A 24,691-nucleotide genomic window follows, 5' to 3' on the forward strand; every position below is an offset into this window, starting at 1 on the left:
CACAATATCATGAGAATTTATTCAGATCACAAGTTAATGAACAATTCAGGACAGAGAAAACAGTTTCGACAGCCTCCGCTCAACCGACTCATTTGATGGATATGAGGACCTGTTTGAACACCATCTTCAGTTACATAAGCGGGGCTGAAACGTTGGGTCTTTTTGCCCTAAATGTGGACTTTTATATGCAGTGTAAAAACTACTATGAAATTATTTACTCTGACCAACTGGGACTCGTGTGTGGGTGTAGTGTCAGCCTGTTCCCACAGCTCGTTGTCTGCTCCCGCTAACGGCTAGCTTAACAGCTGGCATAGCGCTGGACTTTCTAGATCTTTCCGGAGCAGCACCACTGGTATCATATTTTGCTGTGTAATGAGGACTGGAGTGTGTGATCTTGACTCAAGCCAAGCCTTCACCACCAAGGCTAACGTCCTAGCTAGCCTGTCAGGATCTGCAGGATGCTGTATCCCCAGATAGCAGACACATTTGGGCCTAATCTGGGGAACTTTTGGTACTTACGGCTCAGTTACGGCACAGGCAACTGTTCCGTGGGCCAAGCGTGGCCCAAATGTCATAAGCCGGGCCTGACTTGGGTTACGGCAAGTGTTGTGTGGGCCAGACATGGCCCAAATGTAATGAACTGGGCTCGACTTGGGTTACAGCACATACTACATGGGGCAGATGTGGCCCAATTCTATTTAGCCAGGCTTGACTTTAGTTAAGGCACATGCTGTGTGGGTCAGAAGAGGCCCACACACCTGGACCTGTGGCTGAGTTGAGGCAGCCACACCCACCCTGAGCCAACACCGTCATTCAAGGCCAAATGTGGACCGTAAGAGAACTGCAGATATGGGCCAAAGATTCTTTGCTATCTGGGACGGCAGCACCCCTCATATGAACCGTAGTGACTGACCATGTCTGTTGGCTTCGTGATGCTCTGTTTCTTGTGCTGCCTTCCATTCTATTGCAAACATCCAGCTTTCCCACATCCAACTATGAGTAATAATGCAGTGGGACAACCCAGAATCCCAACTAGATTTCTCCACCATGACTTTTCAGACATGCGGTTTTCTGATGTTAAGGAACAGGAAGACATACACTGTGAAATTTCTGAACGTCATCATACAAACGGGTTGTTTGTAAGCACTGCACCACCTTTTATTTCAAACATCTGCATTGTCATTGGTACGTGTATGAATATTCATACTACAGCTAGAGTACATACAAAATAGTATCCATTTTCCATATTCTTCATTAAAATGTTTGTACGTTGTAATCAAGTGTACTAAAAATGCCAGGATGTTTACGGTTTTTACCAAAAATTCTACCATGAATCGACAGAACGGTGGAAGGAAACAGTGACTTCACGCAGTCACCATGGAGTACGGCTGCAGTCACACTTGTGCCCCTTTTCCACTACATGGTACCGGCTCAGCTTGACTCGACTCGACTCGACGAGCATTGTTTTCCATTACTGTAACAGTACCCCCCCCCCACCCAGGGTACCCACTCCAGTTTTTCTTTTTGGAACCTCGACAAAGGTGGTACCAGAAAAGTGGTAAAGGTTACCAAAATGCCAGTACTTTCCAGCAACGGAGAACGAAAAAAGGGCGAGTCAAGTCGAGCCGGTACCACGTAGTGGAAAAGGGGCATTACATTCAGGCTGTTTGAACTTTATGCTGTGCAGAAGAAACACCAGTAGAACAAACCATGAGAGGGGACTGGTGGCCCCAGTTAGCTCCATGTGTGGTAGCTTGTAGTGCTACTGCTGTAGGCTGTTTTGTTGGGGTAAATGCAGGCAGCACTCATGTTCTGGCAAATCAGAGTGGAAGTATTCAAAGTAGTTTTTTATGCAATTATTGGAAAGGTGAGGGTTTTTTTTTTTTAGCATCAGACACCTAAACCGAGGAGGCACGCACCTCCTTGGTTTAGGTGCCTTCATTATGTTGAGGAAAACATAGCATGTTTTGGAGGGAAAACAGCAGGTTTTCCTCCAAAAATGATACTCCATCAGCCACCATCATCACCATCTCCCTCGAAACCAGTCACTAGAAAAAATATATATAACCATTATATAAAGCGCTGTAAAGAAGCCAAAGGTTCAATGGGGCCCACAAAGTACGTTCGCCTTTCTGACGGGCGGAACCCACTCGTCCTGTCTAGCTTAGCTAAAGCAAGTTCAGACTTCTTACTGAAAGCGGGGCGCCGGGGACCGAGGTGAATGTGGGTAACAAAATTAATGGCTTTCTGCTTACCGCTGTTGCTGTTTTTTGTTCTTTTTTTTTCTCCACGCCGAATTGTGTTTGGATAAAGTGACATCCAGCCGATGGCGGCAGCACTCGTTTCTCGGGATAGATTAGTCGTATCGGATTAGTGCTGTAAAACTGGATGGCGCTACTGTTAATCTGCTACAAAATAAATATGAAATAAAATTGTATAAAAATATACACCTAGAAGATTAGCCAGGACGGAGGGAGGGGGAGGGGAGAGATTGGAGAGAGGGAGGAAAGAGAAAAGGAGATATGGAGACAAGAGAGAGGAAAGGTCTCGCCATGAGCGTGCACGTGACCTGAAGTGTGCATGTGAGGAACACTGCACCGATGTGGTCGTGCGTGCACGTGTGTATTCTGTGTGTGTGTGTGTGTGTGTGTGTGTATGTGATTGTGTTTGTGTGTGTGCGTGTGTGTGCGTGTGCAGTCTAGTCATCGCTCTCAAAGGTGTGCAGGTAGGTTTTGAGGGTCAGGACATCGGTGTAGGTGAGGTTGGTGGAGCGGTAAAAGTCCAGGCCCGTCAGGATCTCCACATCTCGGACACGGGCCGTGTGGAGCTTCAGCAGATCCTCCACCCACATGGACTCGTCCTCGGCGCTCTGCACACAAACAAACACTGACAGTCACTTCTTTTTGGATATACTTTATTGATCCCCATGAGGGAAATTCTTTCTCTGCATTTAACCCATCCTAGCTGTGTAGCTAGGAGCAGTGAGGAGCCGCCGTGCAGCACCCGGGGACCAACTCCAGTTCGTCTTGCCATGCCTTGGCCAGGGGAACAGACAGCAGTACTGACCCTAACATGCATGTCTTTTTGATGGTGGGGGAAACCAGAGCACTTGGAGAAAACCCACCGCAGACATGGGAAGAACATGCAAAATCCACACAGAGGACGACCTGGGATGACCCCCAAGGTTGGACAACCCCGGGGTTCAAACCCAGGACCTTCTTGCTGTGAGGCGACAGCGCTAACTACTGCGCCACTGTGCCAAAAAGACACGATGGGGTCATGAAAAGAGGGTCAGCCAATCAGAATGGAGCGACGTGAGACATGAGAGGTGTGCTATTGTATGAGGAAGTCGGGAGTTGAAGAGAAGTATGCAGGATTGGTTCAGGATCTGTATGAAGGAAGTGTGACAGTAGTGAGATGTGCAGGAATGACGGATGGGTTCAAGGTGGAGGAGGGATTACATTAAGGATCAGCTCTGAGCCCTTTCTTGTTAGCAATGGTGATGGACAGGTTGACGGACGAGATCAGGCAGGAGTCTCTGTGGACTATGATGTTCGCGGATGACATTGTGATCTGTAGTGAAAGTAGGGTGCAGGTGGAGGAGAGCCTGGAGAGGTGGAGGTATGCACTGAAGAGAAAAGGAATGGAAAGTCAGTTGGAGCAAGACAGAATACATATGTGTGAATGAGAGGGAGGACAGTGGAATGGTGAGGATGCAAGGAGTAGAATTGACAAAGGTGGATGAGTTTAAATACTTGGGGTCAACTGTTCGAAGTAACGGGGAGTGCAGAAGAGAGGTGAAGAAGAGAGTGCAGGCAGGGTGGAGTGGGTGGAGAAGAGTGTCAGGAATGATTTGCGACAGAAGGGTACAAGCAAGAGTTAAAGGGAAGGTTTACAAGATGGTAGTGAGACCAGCTATGTTATATGGTTTGGAGATGATGGCACTGACGAAATGACAGGAGGTGGAGCTGGAGGTGGCAGAGTTGAAGAGGCTAAGATTTTCGTTGGGAGTGACGAAGAAGGACAGGATTAGGAACAAGTATATTAGAGGGACAGCTCAGGTTGGATGGTTTGGAGACAAAGCAAGAGGGCAAGATTGAGATGACTTCTACTTCTTTATTTCTCTTCAGGTCTAGTCACTCCCAAGGACCAACGCAACATGTTCATCTCTGCTACTTGTAATGCAGATTCTAGCCTCTCTGTTGTTACTGCTTCCATACCATAGAGCATGGTAGGCCTAACCATTGATGTGTATACCTTGCCCTTTACCCTCAATGCCATTCTTTTGTCAAAAAGTACTCCAGTTACCTTTCTCCATGAATTCCACCCAGATTGTGTCCTTTTCTTGACTTCTTACTACCACCTTCTGTCTGTATTGTCGATCCTAAGTATTTGAATTCATTAACTTCTGGGACATCCTCTCCTCCTAAGGTCCATCCTGGACTTTTTACTTGCTCATTTATACACAGGTACTCAATCTTTGTTCTGCTGATCTTTAGTCCTCTAATCTCGAACGGTTCTCTCCAATCTTCAAGATCTCTTTTCAACCTTTCCTTGTCCTCATTTGCAAGCACAATGTCATCAGCAAACATCATTAAGATGTTCTGTGAGGCTGTCCATCAGTATCACAAACAGGAAAGGGCTCAACACTGATCCTTGATGCAGTCCTACCTTTACCTCAAACTCGTTTGTTGTTTTCACTGCTCATTGAACTACGGTCTTACAGTCCCTGTACTTGTCCTGAATAATGCTGATGTAATTTTCGGCCACTCCCTTCGCTCTCAGACAATACCGCAACTCCTCTCTCGGTACTCTGTCATATGCCTTCTCCAAATCAATAAATACGCAGTAAGAAATAAATCACCATTGAAGTTTTTTTTTAAAAATTACAACAAAATTCCTACCACAACACACCACAACACTTTGCGTTGGTGTGGATCAAACTAATTCTCATTGCCAACACTCCAAACCTGCCGGAGTGATGGGCCAGTAATTGGTCTGTTAATGAGGAAAAGAGCCTTGTTCAGCACCATAAACCACTTGTTTTCCAAATGCACTTATTAAATCTGTTGTCTGGGCATCTGTTGAACAGACTTTATGACTGTGAGCTGATCCTTCACCTCTGCAGCAGTCTCTGCGACAGTAGTGTGTGAGATGTATTCAGTTTGGAAATTCGTCTGATTGTGTTGATAAACTCTTTTCAATGGAACCCTGAAGGTCAGCCTGCGGTGTGCTGATGGCTCTACCCACACTGCCCCCCAATGTCTGTGAACTCACATTGCAGCTCTCGCTGTTGTCCCGTCTGTGGGGGAGGAGGAAGGAGAAGACGCGAAGGGGGCCCTCACACTCCTCCACCGTCTGGTTCTCCTCCTGGCAGGAAGTCACCACGGTGTAGAAATGAGTCGGGACGGGAGGACCGTATCCCGAAAACCTGAAGAACAGAACCAACACAGTACAACACAGGTCTGAGGACTAGTTTGAGAAGATGCAATGGGTGAGACAGACAGACAGTTGGACAAACAAACAGACACAGACAGAAAGACTGCAAGAGGAACTAATCAACAGACAGACAGACAGAGTGAAAGGCACAAAGACAGACAGAATGAGAGACAGAAAGACAGGCAGACAGATATATGGACAGATGTACAGTTTAATGAACACAGGACTCATTGAGTTTTGATTGACATTTGACCCTTACTGCTGAATCTTCTCTGTGGTGTCTCTGAGACTGTCGTGGTTCAAGTCAAAGATGGGGCCGGTCAGCACATTGATCCCGTTGTTTTCCTCAGCGTAACGTCTCAACAGTGTCCTCTGGAGGTAAGACCACACTCCTAACAGAGGAGACAACGTGAGGATCAATCTCTCTACATACCCACTTCATCCATCTGTTTCCATAAGTGCTGGAGCTGAAATCAGGACCAGGAAGTCCCACAGAAACAGAAGCACCCCACACATCACCCATGACAGCGCACTCCCCGACATGCTTAACCAGTTCTTTGCACACTTTGAAACGCAGCTTATTGAAGGGAGGGCCTAAATGACCCTGCCCAAAGAGGAGCATGCACTCGTCCTACAGCACCATCAGGTGAAATCCAGTCTAAGGAGACTCGATATCTCCAAAGTGGCAGGACCAGACAGAGTGTTGGGCCGCACACTGAAGACATGCGCTGACCAACTAACAGGGGTGTTCACCGACATCTTCAACCTCTCCTTACAGGGACAGGTGGGGACAGGCTGTTGGCCCCGCCTACCTTAAATCCACCACCATTGTACCTGTACCCAAGAAGACAGCAGTCAACTGCCTCAATGACTATCACCAGTTGCCCTGACCCCAATTATTATGAAGTGCTCTGAGAGGATTACACTCTCTCACATCAACGACATCATCCCCACAGATCTGGACAGCCACCAATTTGTCTATCGGGGGAACAGATCTACGGAGGACACAGTCTCGATTACACTTCATACAGCCCTGTCCCACCGGGAGCATATGTCAGGATGCTTTTTATTGACTTCAGCTCCGCTATCAATACAATAATCCCCCATAAACTGGTACACAAACTCAGCAACCTCGGATTAACCACCTCACTCTGTTCATGGATTATGGACTTCCTCACCCACAGACCACAAAATCTCAGGATAGGTAACCATACATCTTCAAACTTCATCCTGAACACAGGTGTGCCACAGGGCTGTGTGCTCAGTCCAGCCCTCTTCACCCTTTTCACCCACGACTGTACCCCCATTCACTCCTCCAACACTATAGTGATGTTTGCTGATGACGGCACTATAGCGGGACTCATAAGCAACAACGAAGAGACACACTACAGAGAGGAGGTCCCACATCTGAATGGGTGGTGTTCAGACAATAACCTGGTCCTGAACACCAGTAAAACAAAGGAGATCATTGTGGACTTTAGGAGAGCCAGGAAAATCAACCCAACCCCCACTGCACATAAACAGTGAAGAGGTGCATATTGTGAATAACATCAAATTCCTGGGAATCCACATAACCAGAGAACTCACACGGTCACTCAACACCTCCCACCTGGTGAAGAAAGCACAACAGAGGCTTTTCTTCCTCAGGAAACTTAAACAAGCCGGTCTCCCCTCTCAGCTGCTGGTCAACTTTTACAGAAGTACAATAGAAAGCATCCTCTGTTAATGTGTCAGAGTGTGGTGTGCCAGCTGCACAGCAGAGAACAGGAAGGACTTGGCCCGGGTGGTAAAGACAGCACAGAGGATTGTGGGAGCTGTGCTCCCGAACCTGGATGCTGTGTATGTTGGCCGCCTACAGAGGAAAGCCAGCAACATCAGCAAAGATGCAACACACCCAGGTCACAGTCTGTTCGTTCCCTTGCCATCAAGGAAAAGATACTGCACCATCAAAACCCAGACTAGCAGGCTGAGGAACAGCTTCTTCCCCAGAGCTGTAGCCTCCATCATGCCCCCCCCCCCACACACACACACACACATCTGCCTATAGCTGCTGAGGACCAACTGGTACTAAAATCGCTGCAATATGGACAACCTTGTGCAATAACCCCATGCACTATTTTGAACTTTAAAAGCCGCTGCTATCTTTTATTGTCTTATCATAATTTTTGCTATTTCACTTATTTTTACTACCTCACTTATTTATACTAAATGTTGTTTGTTGTCCTTGTTTTTATCTTGTTTTTTTTTTTTGTTTTTTTTAATAATTTACCTTGTCTAGTGTTGCTGGTCCGAGAGTCACCAAATGAAATTTTGTTGTGTGTACACAATGACAATAAAGTATCTTATCTTATAATGGCGTCGTAGGATATCAACACTGTCAGATGTGGCGTCATTGGATGTGACGTGAATGTTAAACCAATAAATGAACACAGACGTCATCAAGCCCCACCCACTGCCATGACCTGGCTGCATTTGGCACAGTTCTCAAAAGGCACTGAAAATCCAGAAATTAACATGGGTTGGATCCATTCCACACCAAAAATGTACATTAATGGAAACAATATAGAAACGGTTTCTTTCTACATTCAGGCCTGTTCAGCTTCGCTGTGGGAAAACAACCTAAATGACATGTTGTGGCAAATATCTAATTCCACTCTGACAATAAATGATGAGCGAGGGGCATCCGGGGTGGTGTTGCGATCTGACACAATTGGCCGTGTCTGCGGGTGGGAAGCCGGATGTGGGTAATATGTGTCCTGGTCGTTGAACTAGCGGTTCCTCTGGTCAGGCAGGGTGCCTGTTCGAGGGGGAGGGAGAATAGCGTGATCCTCCCACACGTTACGTCCCCCCCCCCGGCGAAACTCCTCACTGTCAGGTGAAAAGAAGCAGCTGGTGACTCCACATGAATCGGAGGAGGCATGTGGTAGTCTGCAGCCCTCCCCGGATCAGCAGAGGGGGTGGAGCAGCGACTGGGATGGCTCGGAAGAGTGGGGTAATTGGCCAAGTACAATTGGGGAGAAAGGGGGGGGGGATAAATAAATAAATGATGAGCGAGACAAAACTCTCTTACAGTATTGTCACACTTTAATAATGCTCGCAAGCATGGCACACAAAGCATGGCTAGCATGGTGTGCCCTCTTTTGAGAGCGCTGCCCTTCTACACCTTGCAGTAAAACTGCCGAGTCGTGTTTATTGTAAACAAGCGTAAGTTACACGGTATGCTACCCGGTACCTGTCTTCCTAATTCCTGTTCATAGGAGGAGCCCTCCCTCTACACATCTCTACTGCCGGGCTGTTATCCTGACTGATACCACAGCTCTGCTCACAGCAGCGTATTGTTCCAGGAATCCAGGGGGCAGTGTTTCTTCTTCTCCTTATCTTTCAGCTCGTAAGTCACCGGTCCGTTTTTCCAATTACCGTGTGCAGACCTCGCTACACTCCCCAGCGCCCCACACATTCCTCTGCTATCAGCTAGCAGTGAACAATAGGCCTTTATTAGCTCACATGGAGAAGACTCCTTATAGCACCACCTTTGTTCTGCTACGCATGGACTTCAAGCATCTCTCCAAGCAACACAGACTCAGTATAAACATGGTGTAGATCATATGTGATTATATGGCAGACAAATTACCTTCACCCATGTGGTCCTGTGGACAGGTAAACAGATCAGAAAGATCGTGAAACTTAAGGCTGAATGGAAACATCAAATTCAGCAAATTTCACAAAACAATAAATCCAAAAAATATCGCAAAAAGTTTACAAGCTGGCTTGAGGTGATTTTTGCTGTTGTCCATGAGGAGTTCATACACTAAACGCATTTGCCAAATTAAGAAATTATGCACAAATAGAATTTAATCATCTGTTTAATCATCTCATCTGGTCCGTCTTTCCGGTGGGTGTTAACGAATGGACGTATGATGGAGGCCACGTAAAACTACGTCCAGGGTTTTATTCATTTAAACAGATGATGGAAACACAACTTAATTAGCATGATTTCTTTTGAAACATTTAGTTATTCGCTTGAAATATATCCAGCTAATGTTGGGGAAGTAGCTGATGTGCATGTATGGCATCACACAAAATTTTTGGCTGTGATATGATGATTGATTGACTGATTGATTGATTGATTGATTGGTTGATTGGTTGGTTGATTGGCTGATTCATTCATTCATTCATTCGTTCGTTCATTTATTTATTTATTTTGGATATCCCCCCCCCCCTTTTCTCCCCAATTGTACCCGGCCAATTACCCCACTCTTCCGAGCTGTGCCGGTCGCTGCTCCACCCCATCTGCTGATCTGGGGAGGAGTTTCACCGGGGGGACGTAGCGCATATGAGGATCATGCTACCCCCCCCCCCCTCAGTTCCCCCTCCCCCTGAACAGGCGCCCCAACCGACCAGAGGAGGTGCTAGTGCAGCGACCAGGACACATACCCACATCCGGCTTCCCACCTGCAGGCACGGCCAATTGTGTCTGTAGGGATGCCCAACCAAGCCGGAGGTAACACTGGGATTCAAACCACCGATCCCCAATGCTGGTAAGCAACGGAATAGACCGTACCCGGATGCCACCATGATTATTATTATTATTATTAATATTATTATTATTAATAGAACAAATTTAAAAACGACCCACATTGACCAAAATGCTGTACAGACCAGAGCAGCTAGCGAAAACACAAATACCAGAAACACCCACACAGACAACACAGACAACAAGACACGTAGCTCGTAGGCACGACTAAACGCCACATGTACACAAGCCAGAAATCAGCCACATCAGGACGACTCAAACGCTAGAGAATAATGATGATGACCATGAAACACAACTCTACTGGCTAATTTCTGACTCTCTTGTTTAGTTGCTGGAGAAAAAAACAACTCGTCTAACTGAGAAAAAGCCGAAGTCAACTGCAAACCGGTGTGAACAAGACCGTCAGCCACATGTAAACGGAACCCATAACGACACAGAACCTTCATCAGAACCTCTCAGAGACTCTGGAAGTGAAGCCTCCTCGGGGACGACCGGACACAAGGAGACAAACTCAACAAGCAAAAGACATTTAACACTAAGCTTATCTGACCACACACCTGACCTGTGTGTGTGTGTGTGTGTGTGTGTGTGTGTGTGTGTGTGTTTGCGAGAGAGAGACAAATAAGGATGTGGATTTCCTTCAATATATGAGCAGCTGAGGATAAAGAGAGAGAACGGGTCCTGTGAGATAAGCTGTCTGGCCTTTGTGTGTGTGTGTGTGCGTCATAATGATGTGTGTGAGAGAGACAGACAGGTGGCATGTGTGTGCTGTCCTGATAGGCCGCCTGTCTACCAAGAAACAGACAGACAGACACACAGGCAGGCAGGCAGACACACAGGCAGGCGGGCAAACAGAAACACAGGCAGGCAGCCAGGCAGGCAGGCAGACACACAGGCAGGCAGGCAGACAGACAGGCAGGCAGACACACAGGCAGGCAGGCAGACACACAGACAGACAGACAGGCAGGCAGGCAGACAGACAGACAGACAGGCAGGCAGGCAGACAGACACACAGACAGACAGACAGGCAGGCAGACACACAGACAGACAGACAGGCAGGCAGGCAGACACACAGACAGACAGACAGGCAGGCAGACACACAGACAGACAGACAGACAGGCAGGCAGGCAGGCAGGCAGACAGACAGACAGACAGGCAGGCCGGCAGGCAGGCAGAGAGTCACACAGGCAGGCAGACAGACAGGCAGGCAGGCAGGCAGACAGACAGACAGACAGGCAGGCCGGCAGGCAGGCAGAGAGTCACACAGGCAGGCAGACAGACAGACAGACAGAGAGCGCCTGTCTCATTGAAGACAATGGGTGTCAGGCTGTCCTTTCTCTCAGTCCTGACCTCATCAGACTGGTCTCCTCTCCTCTTTTCACTCTCTTTTCTTCCCTCTCTTCTATCTATTTTCTGCCTTTCTCCCTCCCTCCATGTTACCCCGTCCACCCCACCAGTCTCTGTCTGAGTTGTAACCTGCAGAAACCGCAGTGATGTGCATGTGACAGAACTGACCCAGCTTTATAACAGACAGACATGGTTCTTATGTCATACACTACCGTAACGCAGCCTAAGTACAAACTTTTACTGATGAAGTAGATTCGTGTTGTGGTTTCTCTTTACTCACATCTGTAACATCTGTTAACACACATCCGACCTGTCCATCACATCAGGAGGTGAGGAAGAGGAGGAGGAGGAGGAGGAGGAATACTTACTCTTGAAGGCGGGGTACATGGGGACGGTATTGGTGATGAGGGATGCATCATATCTGGACTCAGCAGAGGCTGCCAGCGCTGTATGAACACACACACACACACACACACACACACACACACACACACACACACACACACTACATGAATACACAGAGTAAATCTATTGTGGTGTTTTACAGTTGCTGAGCAGCTGACTGCAGCTTAAGACTTCTTTTTAAAATACAATTTCCTCCCATTCGATATTCGATGTTTAATTTTCTCACTTCCCCGCGACCGAAACCTCAACACGTGGTCCCACTTGTAACGCCGTCACTGACTAGGAGGAAAGTATTTCAAAAGTGTTCCTCCAAAAATGTATAAAGCGACTGTAGTCTGAACACTGCTACATCCAACATGGGCTGAATACAGACGGGGATCGACAGGTCAGCATCTATAAGCTGAATCTATAACCCCCCTGACAACAGACCACTTCTCCCCCCCTTTTTCTCCCCAACTGTATCCGGCCAATTACCCCACTCCTCCGAGCCGTCCCGGTCGCTGCTCCGCCCCCTCTGCCGATCCGGCGCGGGCTGCAGACTACCACATGCCTCCTCCCATACATGTGGAGTTGCCAGCCGCTTCTTTTCACCTGACAGTGAGGAGTTTCGCCGGGGGGACGTAGTACGTGGGAGGATCACGCTATTCCCCCCAGCTCCCCCTCCCCCCCCCGAACAGGCACCCCGACCGACCAGAGGAGGTGCTAGAGCAGCGACCAGGACCCATACCCACATCCGGCTTCCCACCTGCAGACACAGGCAATTGTGTCTGTAGGGACACCCGACCAAGCCAGAGGCAACACGGGGATTCGAACCGGCGATCCCCGTGTTGGAATAGACCGCCACGCCACCCGTATGCCCGTGTTATCCATTTCTTATGTTGCTTGGATGAACTAGACTTCCATGTGGAGGGCCATCCCGCTGGTGCGTGCGTCTCACCGGGGGGGAACAGGAAGCCGGGGGTCAGATGGGGGTTCTGGGCGTAGGCCCTGCAGCTCTGGCTGTGACGCGGCGCCACCCGGGGGTCGGCCCGGACACATTCGCCTCCAGCAGAGACCTCCGGCACCGGGCTGGTGACCTCCTGAGAAACCATGACATCAGACCCGAGCGGAGAGGAGAGATGGAGGAGAGAGGGGAGGAGGTGAAGGGTGAAACACACGAGAAAGAGAGGGGTAAGATTGAAAGGGAAAGATGAGTGAGAGTGTGTGTCCGTGTGTCCATATTATTAATATCTGAGTGTTTTTGAAAGTCTCCAGGCTCGCCTGTCTCCAAAAAGTCTCTTTCACCAAGAACAGGTGTGTGTGTGTGTGTGTGTGTGTCTGTGTGTGATAGAGTGATACGTGACCTGCTGCACCTCATAAAGCTGGAGTTTACGTGTTATGACAAATACGTGAGTTGAGACTTTCAGGAGCGAGGCCGGAATGTTTAATGGCGTTGTTGAACGAGTTTCTGTTTGGATGTTTACATGGCTGGATATCGTGTGTACCGACACATACACCCTTACCGACGACAACAACAACAACAACAACAACAAACACACTCACTTGTTTGTGCAGTGTGAAAGCGGTCCACAGAGGCATAGACAGCTCCCTGCTGTAGGCACTGATAAAGTCCACGTGATGGAGGAGGTTGTACTGCGTCTCAAACATCACCGCCGGCCGGCTGAACGGCAGCTGGGTGGTGTCTGTGGGGAACATGATTGAAGGTGGAGAAATGATGACGACGATGATGATGACACCATGGGGCAGAAACGGAACTGAGTTATACTGAGGTGAGGAAAGACGGGGCGGTAAACACACACTCAATAAAAATTACATTTGATGCCACTGAATCTCATTTTTGGGGAATTAATTTTGAGAGTATGAATCTGGAGAAGTAAAAGCAGCTAAGAAAAGGTAAAATCCTCAGTTTTTAGTCATTCTTTAAATCCAAACTTAAAATTCAAACAGTTTTTTCCCCCACAGAACTGGTGTCGAGTTAAAAAGTTCAAATGGAGATGGATTCAGGCAGAATGTCCTTAAATTAAGAATGTCAAACTTTTTAAAATGTTTTAACTAAACATTTTGTGTCAAAATACACAAAATTATTTGTACAATATAACTGATGTCAACAATGAGCAACTGTCTGCAGTACTAGTACTAGTCCAGTAACAGTAAGGCTGTTATGGTCCGGGGAAGGCAAGTCGGTAGAGATGGGTTTTGAGAAGTTTTTTAAAGCTGCTTACAGACTCAACTGATCTAAGAGTGCGGGGAGAATGTTCCGGAGGGACAAGGCCCTTACGGCAAAAGCAGAGTCACCCTTGGATTTGCGGAGGGAATGGGCCATAGATAAGAGACCCTGGTTGATAGATCCGAGTGGCCTAGAGGTGGAATAAGGAACCAAAAAGTTTGGAAATGTATCAAGGGGTAAGACCATGTAGGGCCTTATACTATGTGATAAGCAAAATCTTTAAGTCTATTCTATAATTTACTAGGAGCCAGTGAAGAAATGTGAGAATTGGTGTGATGTGGGATCTGAGATTGGTATTGGTTAGCAGCTGGCTGCAAGTGTTTTGCATGAGTTGCAGATGAGACAGGGCTGCTTGGCTGAGACAGGAGAAAAGAGCACTGCAGTAGTCAAGGCATGAGAAAATTAGTGTATAGATTAGTGAATCAAGATCTCTGGTTGATAGCATTGATTTGATTTTTGCAATGTTCTCGAGTTGGAAAAAGCTCTTTTATGTGTAGGTCAAAATTCAGATTTTGGTCAAAGTATACACCCAGATTTGTTGAGGAGGGTTTAACATTGGGGCCAGAAGGCTGATACAGTGACATACATTCCTTAATAGCAGCAAGGCAGTCATAAAGGGTACCAATATTACCCATATCATTTGGCTTAACTGATAAATACAGCTGCATGTCATCAACATAGCAGTGGTGAGAGATGCAACTGAACTGGCTAACCAGATTGCCAAGAGGTAACGTGTAAATTGAGAAAAGGATGGGACCAAGGGTTGAACCCTGCAGAACTCCACAGAGTATAGGGGCAGTTGAGGACACAAAGTTGTCTATGGCAACCTCAAACTTCCTGTTAGACAGATAGGACAAGAGCCAACTGAAAGCAGAGCCTGAGATACCAACCCACTTATTTAAACGTTCAACCAAGATGGCGTGAGCAATAGAATCCTTGGGATCCTAGTATCAATAGTATATATATAGGCGCTTTGGGTGTCTAGAAACAAGTGTACTACTACCACTATTACTATTACTACTACTGCATATAGTACTACTATGACATAATTACTATGTAACAAATGTACTACTACTACTTGTTGGAAACACTTCAATTTATCTGTTAACTACCGACTGTGTTGAAACTCACTTTGGATAAAAGTATCTGTTAAATGAGTGAATTGACATTGAGTAAAAATAATTGTAAATGTATTAAAAGTAGGAGTTTGTAACACTGGCGCAGTATCCAGCACAGAGGTTTCACAGTGGAAAGCATTCATCATTGTTAATTCAGATCCTGACTGGTTTGGTGTGTACATACTGTAGGAGTAGACTCCATCTGGTGCAGGGCTGAAAATCTCCATCACCCCCTCCACTTTGTTCTACGACAGAAAAGCACACAATAAATACGTAGCATTAAGGGCTCCTTCACGACAAGGTACGCACGCACATGACGCAAAGGAAAGCGGTCGCCTCCACAGAGTGTACAGTATCGCACTTATACCAGGGTAACTTACCGAAGAATTATAATAAAAACATTCACTTACTTTGGTTTAGTGTTTTAAACTCAGAATTTAACGGCTATGAAGCAAACGTTAGCCACTAAACCAGTTTTGAATGTTCACTGGTCTTGGTGCTGAATCAAGTGTTGCTACGGTTACATGGAACGGTGTGCTGTTATGGTTACATAGAGACTTGGTGTCCAGTGTAGGAACTTAGAACAGAGATTAACCTTGGGCTGAACTACGTGTGTATTATATGGTTTTAACACACACCCTCTAGCCAATCAGAGACCAGTATTCTCTGTGGCCATGGTAAAAACCACACGGCAACCAGGATTTTATTCTGAAATCTGAAAACTGGGATTTACTGATCTGAGAGCAGTTTATCATGGTGTTTCTTTGATGCTGAATCACATTTGTCTGATAATAGATGACTGCATATTATCCTGCTGTACATTATGATAAATTTGACAGACGTCAGTAATAATTAAGTGGTGTGTACGTATAGAGCTACATAATAAATTTAACAAATAATTTTTTTTAAAAACACCCAAAAAGATGAAAGATTATTTATGCACTTATCGCAACATGAAACCTTTATCAAATCAAATCAAATCAAATCAAATCAAATGTCTTTATTGCCAACATGCAAAATATAAGACAAAATGACCATGCATAAATAAAACAAACAAAAGCAACAAATGATAAAAATAAAACCAAAAGAATTCAACAAAAGAATTTCCAATTGAGAATTCAGCAAATATTATATGTTTGAAAAGGAGCAGGAGGAAGTTAATACATATAATTTCCTGCCCCCCCCCAATGCTCAATTAATAAACCTAAATAATCAATTAGTTTTTTGCACGTCGGCGTATGTCATTCTCAATATCTAGCTCACAATGACTCAATAAAAAAACAATAAAAGCAATAAAAACTAAAAACAATAAAACAACAATTACATTAAATTATATTAAATGTACCATGAAACAAATGAAAATGTATTTCCAGTATTGCTGGCTGTTTCTTTTATCTGGATTTTTTAAATCTATTCAACACTATGCTCTAGAAATGCACAAATGATATTTATTTTTATGAGAATGTTTTTGTCTTCATGACAAATACAATCATTTTTAGTAATGTTAACCTGCACGAAGAAACATTTCCAATAAACGGAATGAGATCGAGAGAAGATGAGAGATCTTCTTCCACCAAACTGAAGCTACTAGCTAATAGTGTATTGATGTCCACATTATAAAAACGGCGGGCAGCGACTGGCTGTCAGTCAAGACAAGACAAAATGTTAGTGTAATTTCTCCCCCGGGTGTGAGCCTAACTCCACCCACTGCATAATTAAAAAAGAAAAAAAATGCTAAAAAGTGGGCAAGGGGCTGAGGAGGGAGGCAGGGTGGGGGCATGGTTGTGTGAGGCAGGAGTAGCTGGGGAGATCTGCAAAAAGGGCCCGGCACGCGTCCAGAGTCGCTGCTGCACGTCGCCGTGGTCCCCTCCACTAAAAATTCTTCTTCTTTTTTTTTTTAAAATTCATGACGTAGATACTAAGTCCCAACCGGTCAACGTCAGCATCGGACTTGCAAGGAACAGGGTTGATCGAAAACAGCAGATGTCGTTTTGAGCCATTTTCAACCCGTGAAATGCCGATTTTTGTAAATTTGGTAAGAAATGTCAATATTAACACCAGCATTGATGTAATTCACCACCATAGAGTCATATCATCCAGTTTACAGCTGGAAAAAAAACACGTTTAAGTGTTTCGTACCTCTTTAAATGGTGGAAGTTTATGATCCTCTAAATGCAGTTTAATGGGACATTTAACATTGTCACAGAAATGTCAATATTAAACTGCCATTGGTTGTCTGAGGCTAATGTAAACTGGGGCGTGGAATATGAAGCTGAGAGGAACAGTGCGAAAATGTCTCTCTCACTGAGACAGTGTGGTATTCAACTTCATTTCACTTTTTTCAAAATCTTTTCTTTTGTTTTCCACTGACCTCATCATCACAGCTACAGCCCAGGTCATGGGTCACGGTGGCCTCCGCGTCAGACGCAGGCGATGGTGGGGTCACTTCCTGTGGCATGGTGGGCTGGTAGGGCGGCTCTCTGAGCATGTCGTTCAGACTGCCGTAGGTCCCGTTGTTGGGCGCCGGCTTCAACCCCAGCAAATCTGAAAGCCGTGGCACAGAGGAGGTAGTTTGTTTGGGAGTGTGGACAGGGACAGAAGCTACGGAGTGAACAGGACCGTGGGCCATGTGGTGAGACCAAAACCACAGAAAATGAGACCAAACAGTAAACTGTTGATTAACCATCGGTAAATAGACAATAACTAAAAGGTACTATGTGTACTATTTCGGCTTGGCTAAAGCTTAACAGTTGCTAACAAATAAGGAATATCCTAATATGCCCAGTAAACATCATAATATGACTGGTAAACATCATAATATAACTAGTAAACATCATAATATGACTAGTTAAGTCAAGTCAATTTATTTGTATAGCCCAATATCACAAATTACAAATTTGCCTCAAGGGGCTTTACAGCAACACAACTTCCTGTGCATCCTGCGCATCATGTTCTTCATAAATGTTATGTCCATTATGATTCTGTTATCCTCTTTCAATGTTGTGTTATGTAAATTGCATGAACACAACATCCATTGCACGCTGTCCGTCTTGGGAGAGAGATCCCTCCTCTGTTGCTCTCCCTGAGGTTTCTTCCTATTTTTGCTCCCTGTTAAAGGGGTTTTTTAGGGAGTTTTTCCTTATCCGATGAGAGGGTCTAAGGACAGGATGTTGTGTTGCTGCTAAGCCCACTGAGGCAAATTTGTAATTTGTGATATTGAGCTATACAAATAAAATTGATTTGATTTGATTTGATTCCTGTCCTTAGACCCTCGCATCGGATAAGGATCAACTCTCAAAAACCCCTTTAACGGAGAAGAAATAGGAAGAAACCTCCATTAATAACATAATACGACCAGAAGATGTAATGGTATGACTAGCAAATATCATAATAAAACTGGTAAATATCATAACATGACTAGTTACTAGAAGAGTGCACTCAAGAGTGCACATTTCTGCTAGGTGTATCTCCCTGTCTCTGATGCTCGGAATTGGTGACAAATCCTTTTGTTGCCTACTGGGAGAAGGGAAATACACGCACACATGGCCAGAAAAAAGTGTGTGTGTGTGTGGGGGGGGGTTCTGTCATTAATAGACTCATACGCAGCACCCAAGTTGACTGAACAGGAAATAGGGGGGGGTTGTTAATATGCAGTGCTAAGGCTTAAAATTCTACCAAATGAAACGTTTTGCCTGTCAGATTGTGAATGTGCAGCCTGCTAGGTGGACCCTCGCATGGAAAAGACCAAGAGCAGCGTTGGTCAAGTAGCTAGAGAGTGAATGAAGAGAGGGAGTGGACATAGCAAAAACAAACGTTTTTCAAAGGTTTTTAAGCACCACAACCATGAGAGGTTCTTCGTCATACAGTCATAACTGTGCACAAAAGAATTTAGGCCGATACATCCAGTAGTTTGCGAAATTAGTAACTAGTAGATATTATAAAATGACTAATATAGTATATATGTGACTAATATCATTACCTGGTTAGCAAATATCATAACGTGACTGGTAAATATAATGTGACTGGTAAATATCAGTACGTGTTACTGAGTGGTACTGATTAAAACAAAGTAAATGAGTCAGATTTGTCCATTTTAAAACACAGGAGCCAGACCGGCTGACTGGCTCTGTTGCTGTCTGTCTTAGTAAACTATACAGCCATCACAGTAAACTGATTTTTACTCAAGACAAGACAAACTATTTCAATTAGTTTGTTTTGTCTTTTTTAAATAATTGTGGTTCTTCACATCTCTAAACAATGGAGGTCAGGCCTTAAACAGACTAACACACAGAACCTTCGATGAATGAAATTTGGCGGAAAAGGAAGTTGAATAGGATACCAGGCTAAAGGCTAGAACAACATGTGACCTTTGTGTGTTTCCTGAAGCGTGTATTTGTTCAAACCAAAAACACAATTAGAGGAAAACTGAAGCCTTCCTACCACACATGATGTTATAGAGCTCGATGTTTTCAAACTCTGGCACAAGTTTCTGGAATTTAAAGCTCGGTCCGTGGCCCATGAAGATAGTCTGCATCACGAGACAAAGAAAGACATTGTTCAGCATTATTGAAAAATTGCAGTCAGGTTTTCAGCCATCACAGCACAGAAACGGCCTAGGTCAAGGCTGTGAATGACCTGAGAATCAACTTGGACACCAGAAACTCTCCGTCCTTGTTCTCCTTGTCCTTACTGCAGCCTTTGATACAGTCAACCACAATATTCTCATAGACAGACTTTTTTAATGTGTTGGCCTCTCTGTCATTATTCTTAAATATTACCCTACAGTTAGAGAACACTCCTCTAAGAACTATGATATAAACTGTGGCATACCACAAGGCTCGATCCTAGGTCCAATCCTTCTCAGTCTATATATGCTGCCCCTTGGCAGTGTCACCAGGACACATGGCATGTTTATTCAGGTTTACCAAAAGTTTCACATTTTAGATACCTGGGATTGAGATTTATTCTTCTTTGGACAAAATTGTGACAAAGAATTATAAAAAGCCTTCTAAATCCGTTACTGAGGATTTAGGTAGATGGTCAAAGAGGACAATATCAGTAGCTGCTTGAATCTCTGCTGTAAAAATGAACCTAGACTTAGACTGCTTTTATTTGTCATTGCCTTATATGCATGTCTCATACATACCAGGGAACAAAATGACATTTCACAAGGACCTCAGTGCCGCAGAAAAACAAATAACACACAATAAATATTAAAAACAAAAAGCCACGCTAATGACACTCAACTCTATATTGCTGTGTCTTCCTGATGACACAAGCCCCATTGGTGCCCCCAATAAGTGTATTTTAGAGAGGTACTCATCATTGGAGCAGAGGCACAGAGAATGAAACTGGACTCTTTCCCAGGGCCAAGGCCAAAAATCTAGATGTCATCGTAGATTCTAATTCAATTTTCAATGCCCACATCTGGCATGAGATCAAATCTGCCTTTTATCACTTAAACAATACTAACAGAGTGCATCCGTTTCTCTCCCATGCCAATACTGACACACTAGTGCACACTTTCACCACCAGTAGGCTGGACTATTGTAATACTCCCCTTCCTTGTCTCCCAAAAAAGACATAGATCAACTCCAACTTACACAAAATTCAGCTTCTCGTGTGTTGACCAGGACCACAGAGAGAGCACACATTACACCCATTTTAAAATCGCTGCTTTGGCTACCTGTCAGTTGTAGAATTGATTTTAAGATTCGTTTATTGGTCTACAAACCACTACATGGTCTTGCTCCTGACTACTTGTCTGACATGGTTTTAAGATATGTACCCACTAGATCCCTCAGGTCCTCCGGTAGTCATCTCTTGCATGCTCCTGGGGTCCAATCTAAGACCCACGGCAAGGCTGCTTTTAGCCACTATGGCCCCGGCCTGTGGAGGACCTGAGGGTGGCAGAGACTGAGGATCTCCTCAAACGAAAACTTAAAAGATCTGGTGTGTGTTTATTTTGGCATGCACTTTTACTTTTATTTTGTTATTTTATTATTAGCTTTATTATATTTAATTTATTCATCTTCATGTTTTTTTCTTTTTTAACTTACTTATTTCCTCATTTTATGTTCAGCACTTGGAGTTGCATCTGATGTATGACTTGTGCTGTATAAATAAAGTTTGACTGATTGATCAGAACATATCAGTAAAGTCCAGCCACCAGTGCTTTCTTTTCTTTCTGTGTCATGGTAATTTTTTTGATTTTTTTTTTTAAGATACTTTATTAATCCCCGTAGGGAAATGACGCTCTGCAGCAAACTCCACACAGAGGACGACCTGGGATGACCCCCAAGGTCGGACAACCCCGGGGTTCGAACCCAGGGCCTTCTTGCTGTGAGGCGACAGCGCTAACCACCGGGCCGTAATGCAAAGTAGAAGAGGATACTTTAAGTGACATATCTGAAAAGTTTCCTATAGAAAAAAAAAGGGACATAAATAGCGATTCCTTCGTAAAATGGACAAAATCTTAAATGTATTTTGAATCTGATTTACAACCTTCAAGTCAATTTTACTTTTAAACGCTTCTAAAATTGAATTGTACCATAATTATACAATTTGTGGAAATTATTTCCCCTCCAAGCACCCCATACTCCACTTCTCTAACCACCACAGATGGAAATAGAAGAAAAAGAAGAAAAAAGAGAAGGAAAAGGAAAAGGAGAGATTACTCTCATGCTGGTGATCTTGTTGTCGAAGCCGTGGTCTCCGAAGAAGCCACACCGCGTCCTCTTGACTTCAGGCATTTTCCTGAAACAGTAGATCAAGTGGTAATAAGAAGTATGAAGTACTGCAATGTGAAGTACTGTAATATGAAGTGCTGCAACATGAAGTACTGTAATATCAGAATCAGAATACTTTATTTATCCCCGAGGGGAAATTGAGTAAATATGAAGTACTGCAATGTGAAGCACTGTAATATGAAGCACTGTAATATGAAGTACTGTAATATGAAGTACTGTAATATTAAGTACTTCAATATGAAGTACTGCAACATGAAGTACTGTAATATGAAGTACTGCAATATGAAGTACTGTAATATGAAGCACTGCAATATGAAGTACTGTAATATTGTCTTGCAATATGAAGCACTGTAATAAGAAGTACTACTATATGAAGTACTGCAATGTGAAGCGCTGTAATATGAAGTACTGTAATATGAAGTACTACAATATGAAGTACTGTAATATGACACATTGCAATATGAAGTACTGTAACATGAAGTCTTGCAATACGAAGCACTGTAATAAGAAGTACTGCTATATGAAGTATAGTGATATTAAGTGCTGTAATATGAAGTACTGCTACTGCTAACATGAGGTGAGGCAGGGTTAGCTGTGTTGCCTATTTCCAAGGCTCCGCGTTTTCGGTTTTTATTTTTTCAAAGCCATCCAGCATGCCGAATTTCGCCCCAAGACGACGCTGTTACATAACCTCACACGAACAGGAACAACTTTTGGATCCACGGTTTCGGTAAAAACCGAAAATGCTGGGCCTTGCCCATTTCATACACAAAGATAATTCAAAGTACTTTACATAAGGCATAAAGACTAATAAATACAGAGAAAGATCAAGTTAATAACAGAAAATAGAAGATACTAGCACAGAGAAATACAACAGCCCGACTGGTTCAGCAGGAAAAGGTTACTGGATGAAGGCAGAATCCCCCAGTAAAGCTAAGCATACTTTAATTTATGCAGATTGTGTGTCAAGACTAAAAGTAGATATTCAACATTCACGCTGAATAACTGACCTCCAACCACTCCTATGTGGAGTTTGTGGTGTACTGCAGTATTTGTTGGATACAGTAGTATTTGTGATGTACTGTAGTAGTGGTAGTGTACAGCAGTATGTATAGTGTACTGTAGTATTTGTGGTGTGCAGTAGTATGTGTGATGTATTCCAGTAGTTGTAGTATACAGTAGTATTTGTGGTCTTCAATAGTTTTTTTGGTGTACAGAAGTATTTGCGATGCACTGTAGTCGTTGTAGTATACCGTAATATTTGTGTTGTACTGTAGTAGTTGCATTATAAAGTAGTATTCATGATGTACTGTAAGACTTGCAGCATACAGCAGTGTTTGTGGTGTTCAGTAGTAGCTGTGGTGTGCGGTAGTACTAGTGTTGTACTGCAGTACTGGCGTTGCGGCGGCGGTACCTGGCGACGTGCCACTTCCTCTCCAGCAGCAGGTGGACGTCTTCGATGCGGCGGTTGTTGGCATAGTGGAGTCTCTTGGGAAGATGCTGCTTAAGGTAAGGCTTGAAGTGCTGGGTCGGCATTTTACACTGACACACAAGAAGAGGTGGTCAAACACACACACACAAACAAATAAAATACACACAATAAAAAGAACAAAAAAATGCACAAAACAGGAAGTCAAACACAAACACACACACACACATGCACACCTTATTCTAAGAGATTCTGGTTGTGATTCAGGCTAAGGTGTGTGTGTGTGTGCGTGCATGTCCTCAGTACTCACGGTGAGGTTCGCCACCACTGTTTTGGGGTCATCTGGAAAAGGGAAGATAAAGGTGAGCGTGTCACATCGTTTCCTGCTGAAATCAGCAAAACGTGTTGAAAAGCAGAATTCGGGGCGACAGCCGAGCTCACAGCACACAGACGCCTCACATACGCTGTCCTTATAGACCCCCCCCCCCCACTGAAGTTTCAGATTTGCATTAAAAAAACAATTAATACGACACAAACCATTTACTATTGCTCTGATTATTCCTTCACTCAATAATAATAATAATAATTGTGTATTTATAGTGTTTTTCTAGACACCCAAAGTGCTTCACACTGAAGGGGGTAACTCACTTCAACCACCACCAACGTGCAGCACCACCTGGGTGGATGCACGGCAGCCATTTTGCGCCAGAACGCTCACCACACATCGGTTTGAGGTGGAGAGGGAGGAATCATTGGGCCAGTTACATGGGGGGGGGGGGTGATTAGGTGGCCAGATGGAGAGAGCCAGGTTGGGAATTCTGCCAGGACACCGGGGAACCCCCTACTCTTTGCGATAAGTGCCATGGGATCTTTAACGACCACAGTGGGTCAGGACCTCGGTTAACATCCCACCCGAAGGACGGCATCTCCTACAGCACCGTGTCCCCGTCACCGCACTGGAGCACTGGGATTTGATAGGTGTTGCTATTATTAGGACCAGAGGGAAGACTGCCCCCTACTGGCCCACCAACACCACTTCCGGCAGCAAAGTCAGTTTTCCCAGGCGGTCTCCTATCCAAGTCCTAGCCAAGCCCAAACCCGCTTAACTTCCGTCATTTGGCAGAGCCAGGGTACATGTTGGTATGGCTGCCGGCATATAGCGGTTTTGATTCGTAAACATGCTCCATAATTAATTCTTAAGTCCTTCATAATTACAAAAATTGTTGCCCCTTTATTTGCAGACTTCTTGTTGTATTCTCCTGTAAGTACAGTGCTACACCCCATAATGATTTTACAAGTAACCCATAATTACAAAATAATTACACCGTAATTAGGAGCTGTAATCTAAAGTGTTACCACCAAGTCTCCTGTCACAACTGAAATAACCGCGTTAATCGCATGAGAAGAAAAGACTCTGATGATATCATAATGAAGCAAATTGTG

General features: G+C 44.6%; 1 protein-coding gene across 1 annotated transcript in view; it reads right to left on the minus strand.

Annotated features, from left to right (window-relative positions):
* enpp2l (ectonucleotide pyrophosphatase/phosphodiesterase 2-like) overlaps positions 1–24,691 on the minus strand; it is a 56,223-nt gene continuing 31,532 nt past the window's right edge. Inside the window, exons 14-25 of the mRNA XM_056298961.1 lie at positions 23,559–23,590; positions 23,234–23,361; positions 21,748–21,826; positions 19,511–19,598; positions 17,442–17,614; positions 15,255–15,315; positions 13,268–13,407; positions 12,663–12,804; positions 11,689–11,766; positions 5,699–5,831; positions 5,278–5,431; positions 1–2,869 (exon numbers count right to left, since the gene is read on the minus strand). Of these exons, the coding sequence (XP_056154936.1) occupies positions 2,699–2,869; positions 5,278–5,431; positions 5,699–5,831; positions 11,689–11,766; positions 12,663–12,804; positions 13,268–13,407; positions 15,255–15,315; positions 17,442–17,614; positions 19,511–19,598; positions 21,748–21,826; positions 23,234–23,361; positions 23,559–23,590 (1,379 nt within the window). The 3' untranslated portion in view covers positions 1–2,698. The remainder of the gene's footprint in view (positions 2,870–5,277; positions 5,432–5,698; positions 5,832–11,688; positions 11,767–12,662; positions 12,805–13,267; positions 13,408–15,254; positions 15,316–17,441; positions 17,615–19,510; positions 19,599–21,747; positions 21,827–23,233; positions 23,362–23,558; positions 23,591–24,691) is intronic.

The sequence above is a fragment of the Lampris incognitus genome, chromosome 18, assembly GCF_029633865.1.
Source record: "Lampris incognitus isolate fLamInc1 chromosome 18, fLamInc1.hap2, whole genome shotgun sequence".
Classification (NCBI taxonomy): Eukaryota; Metazoa; Chordata; class Actinopteri; order Lampriformes; family Lampridae; genus Lampris; species Lampris incognitus.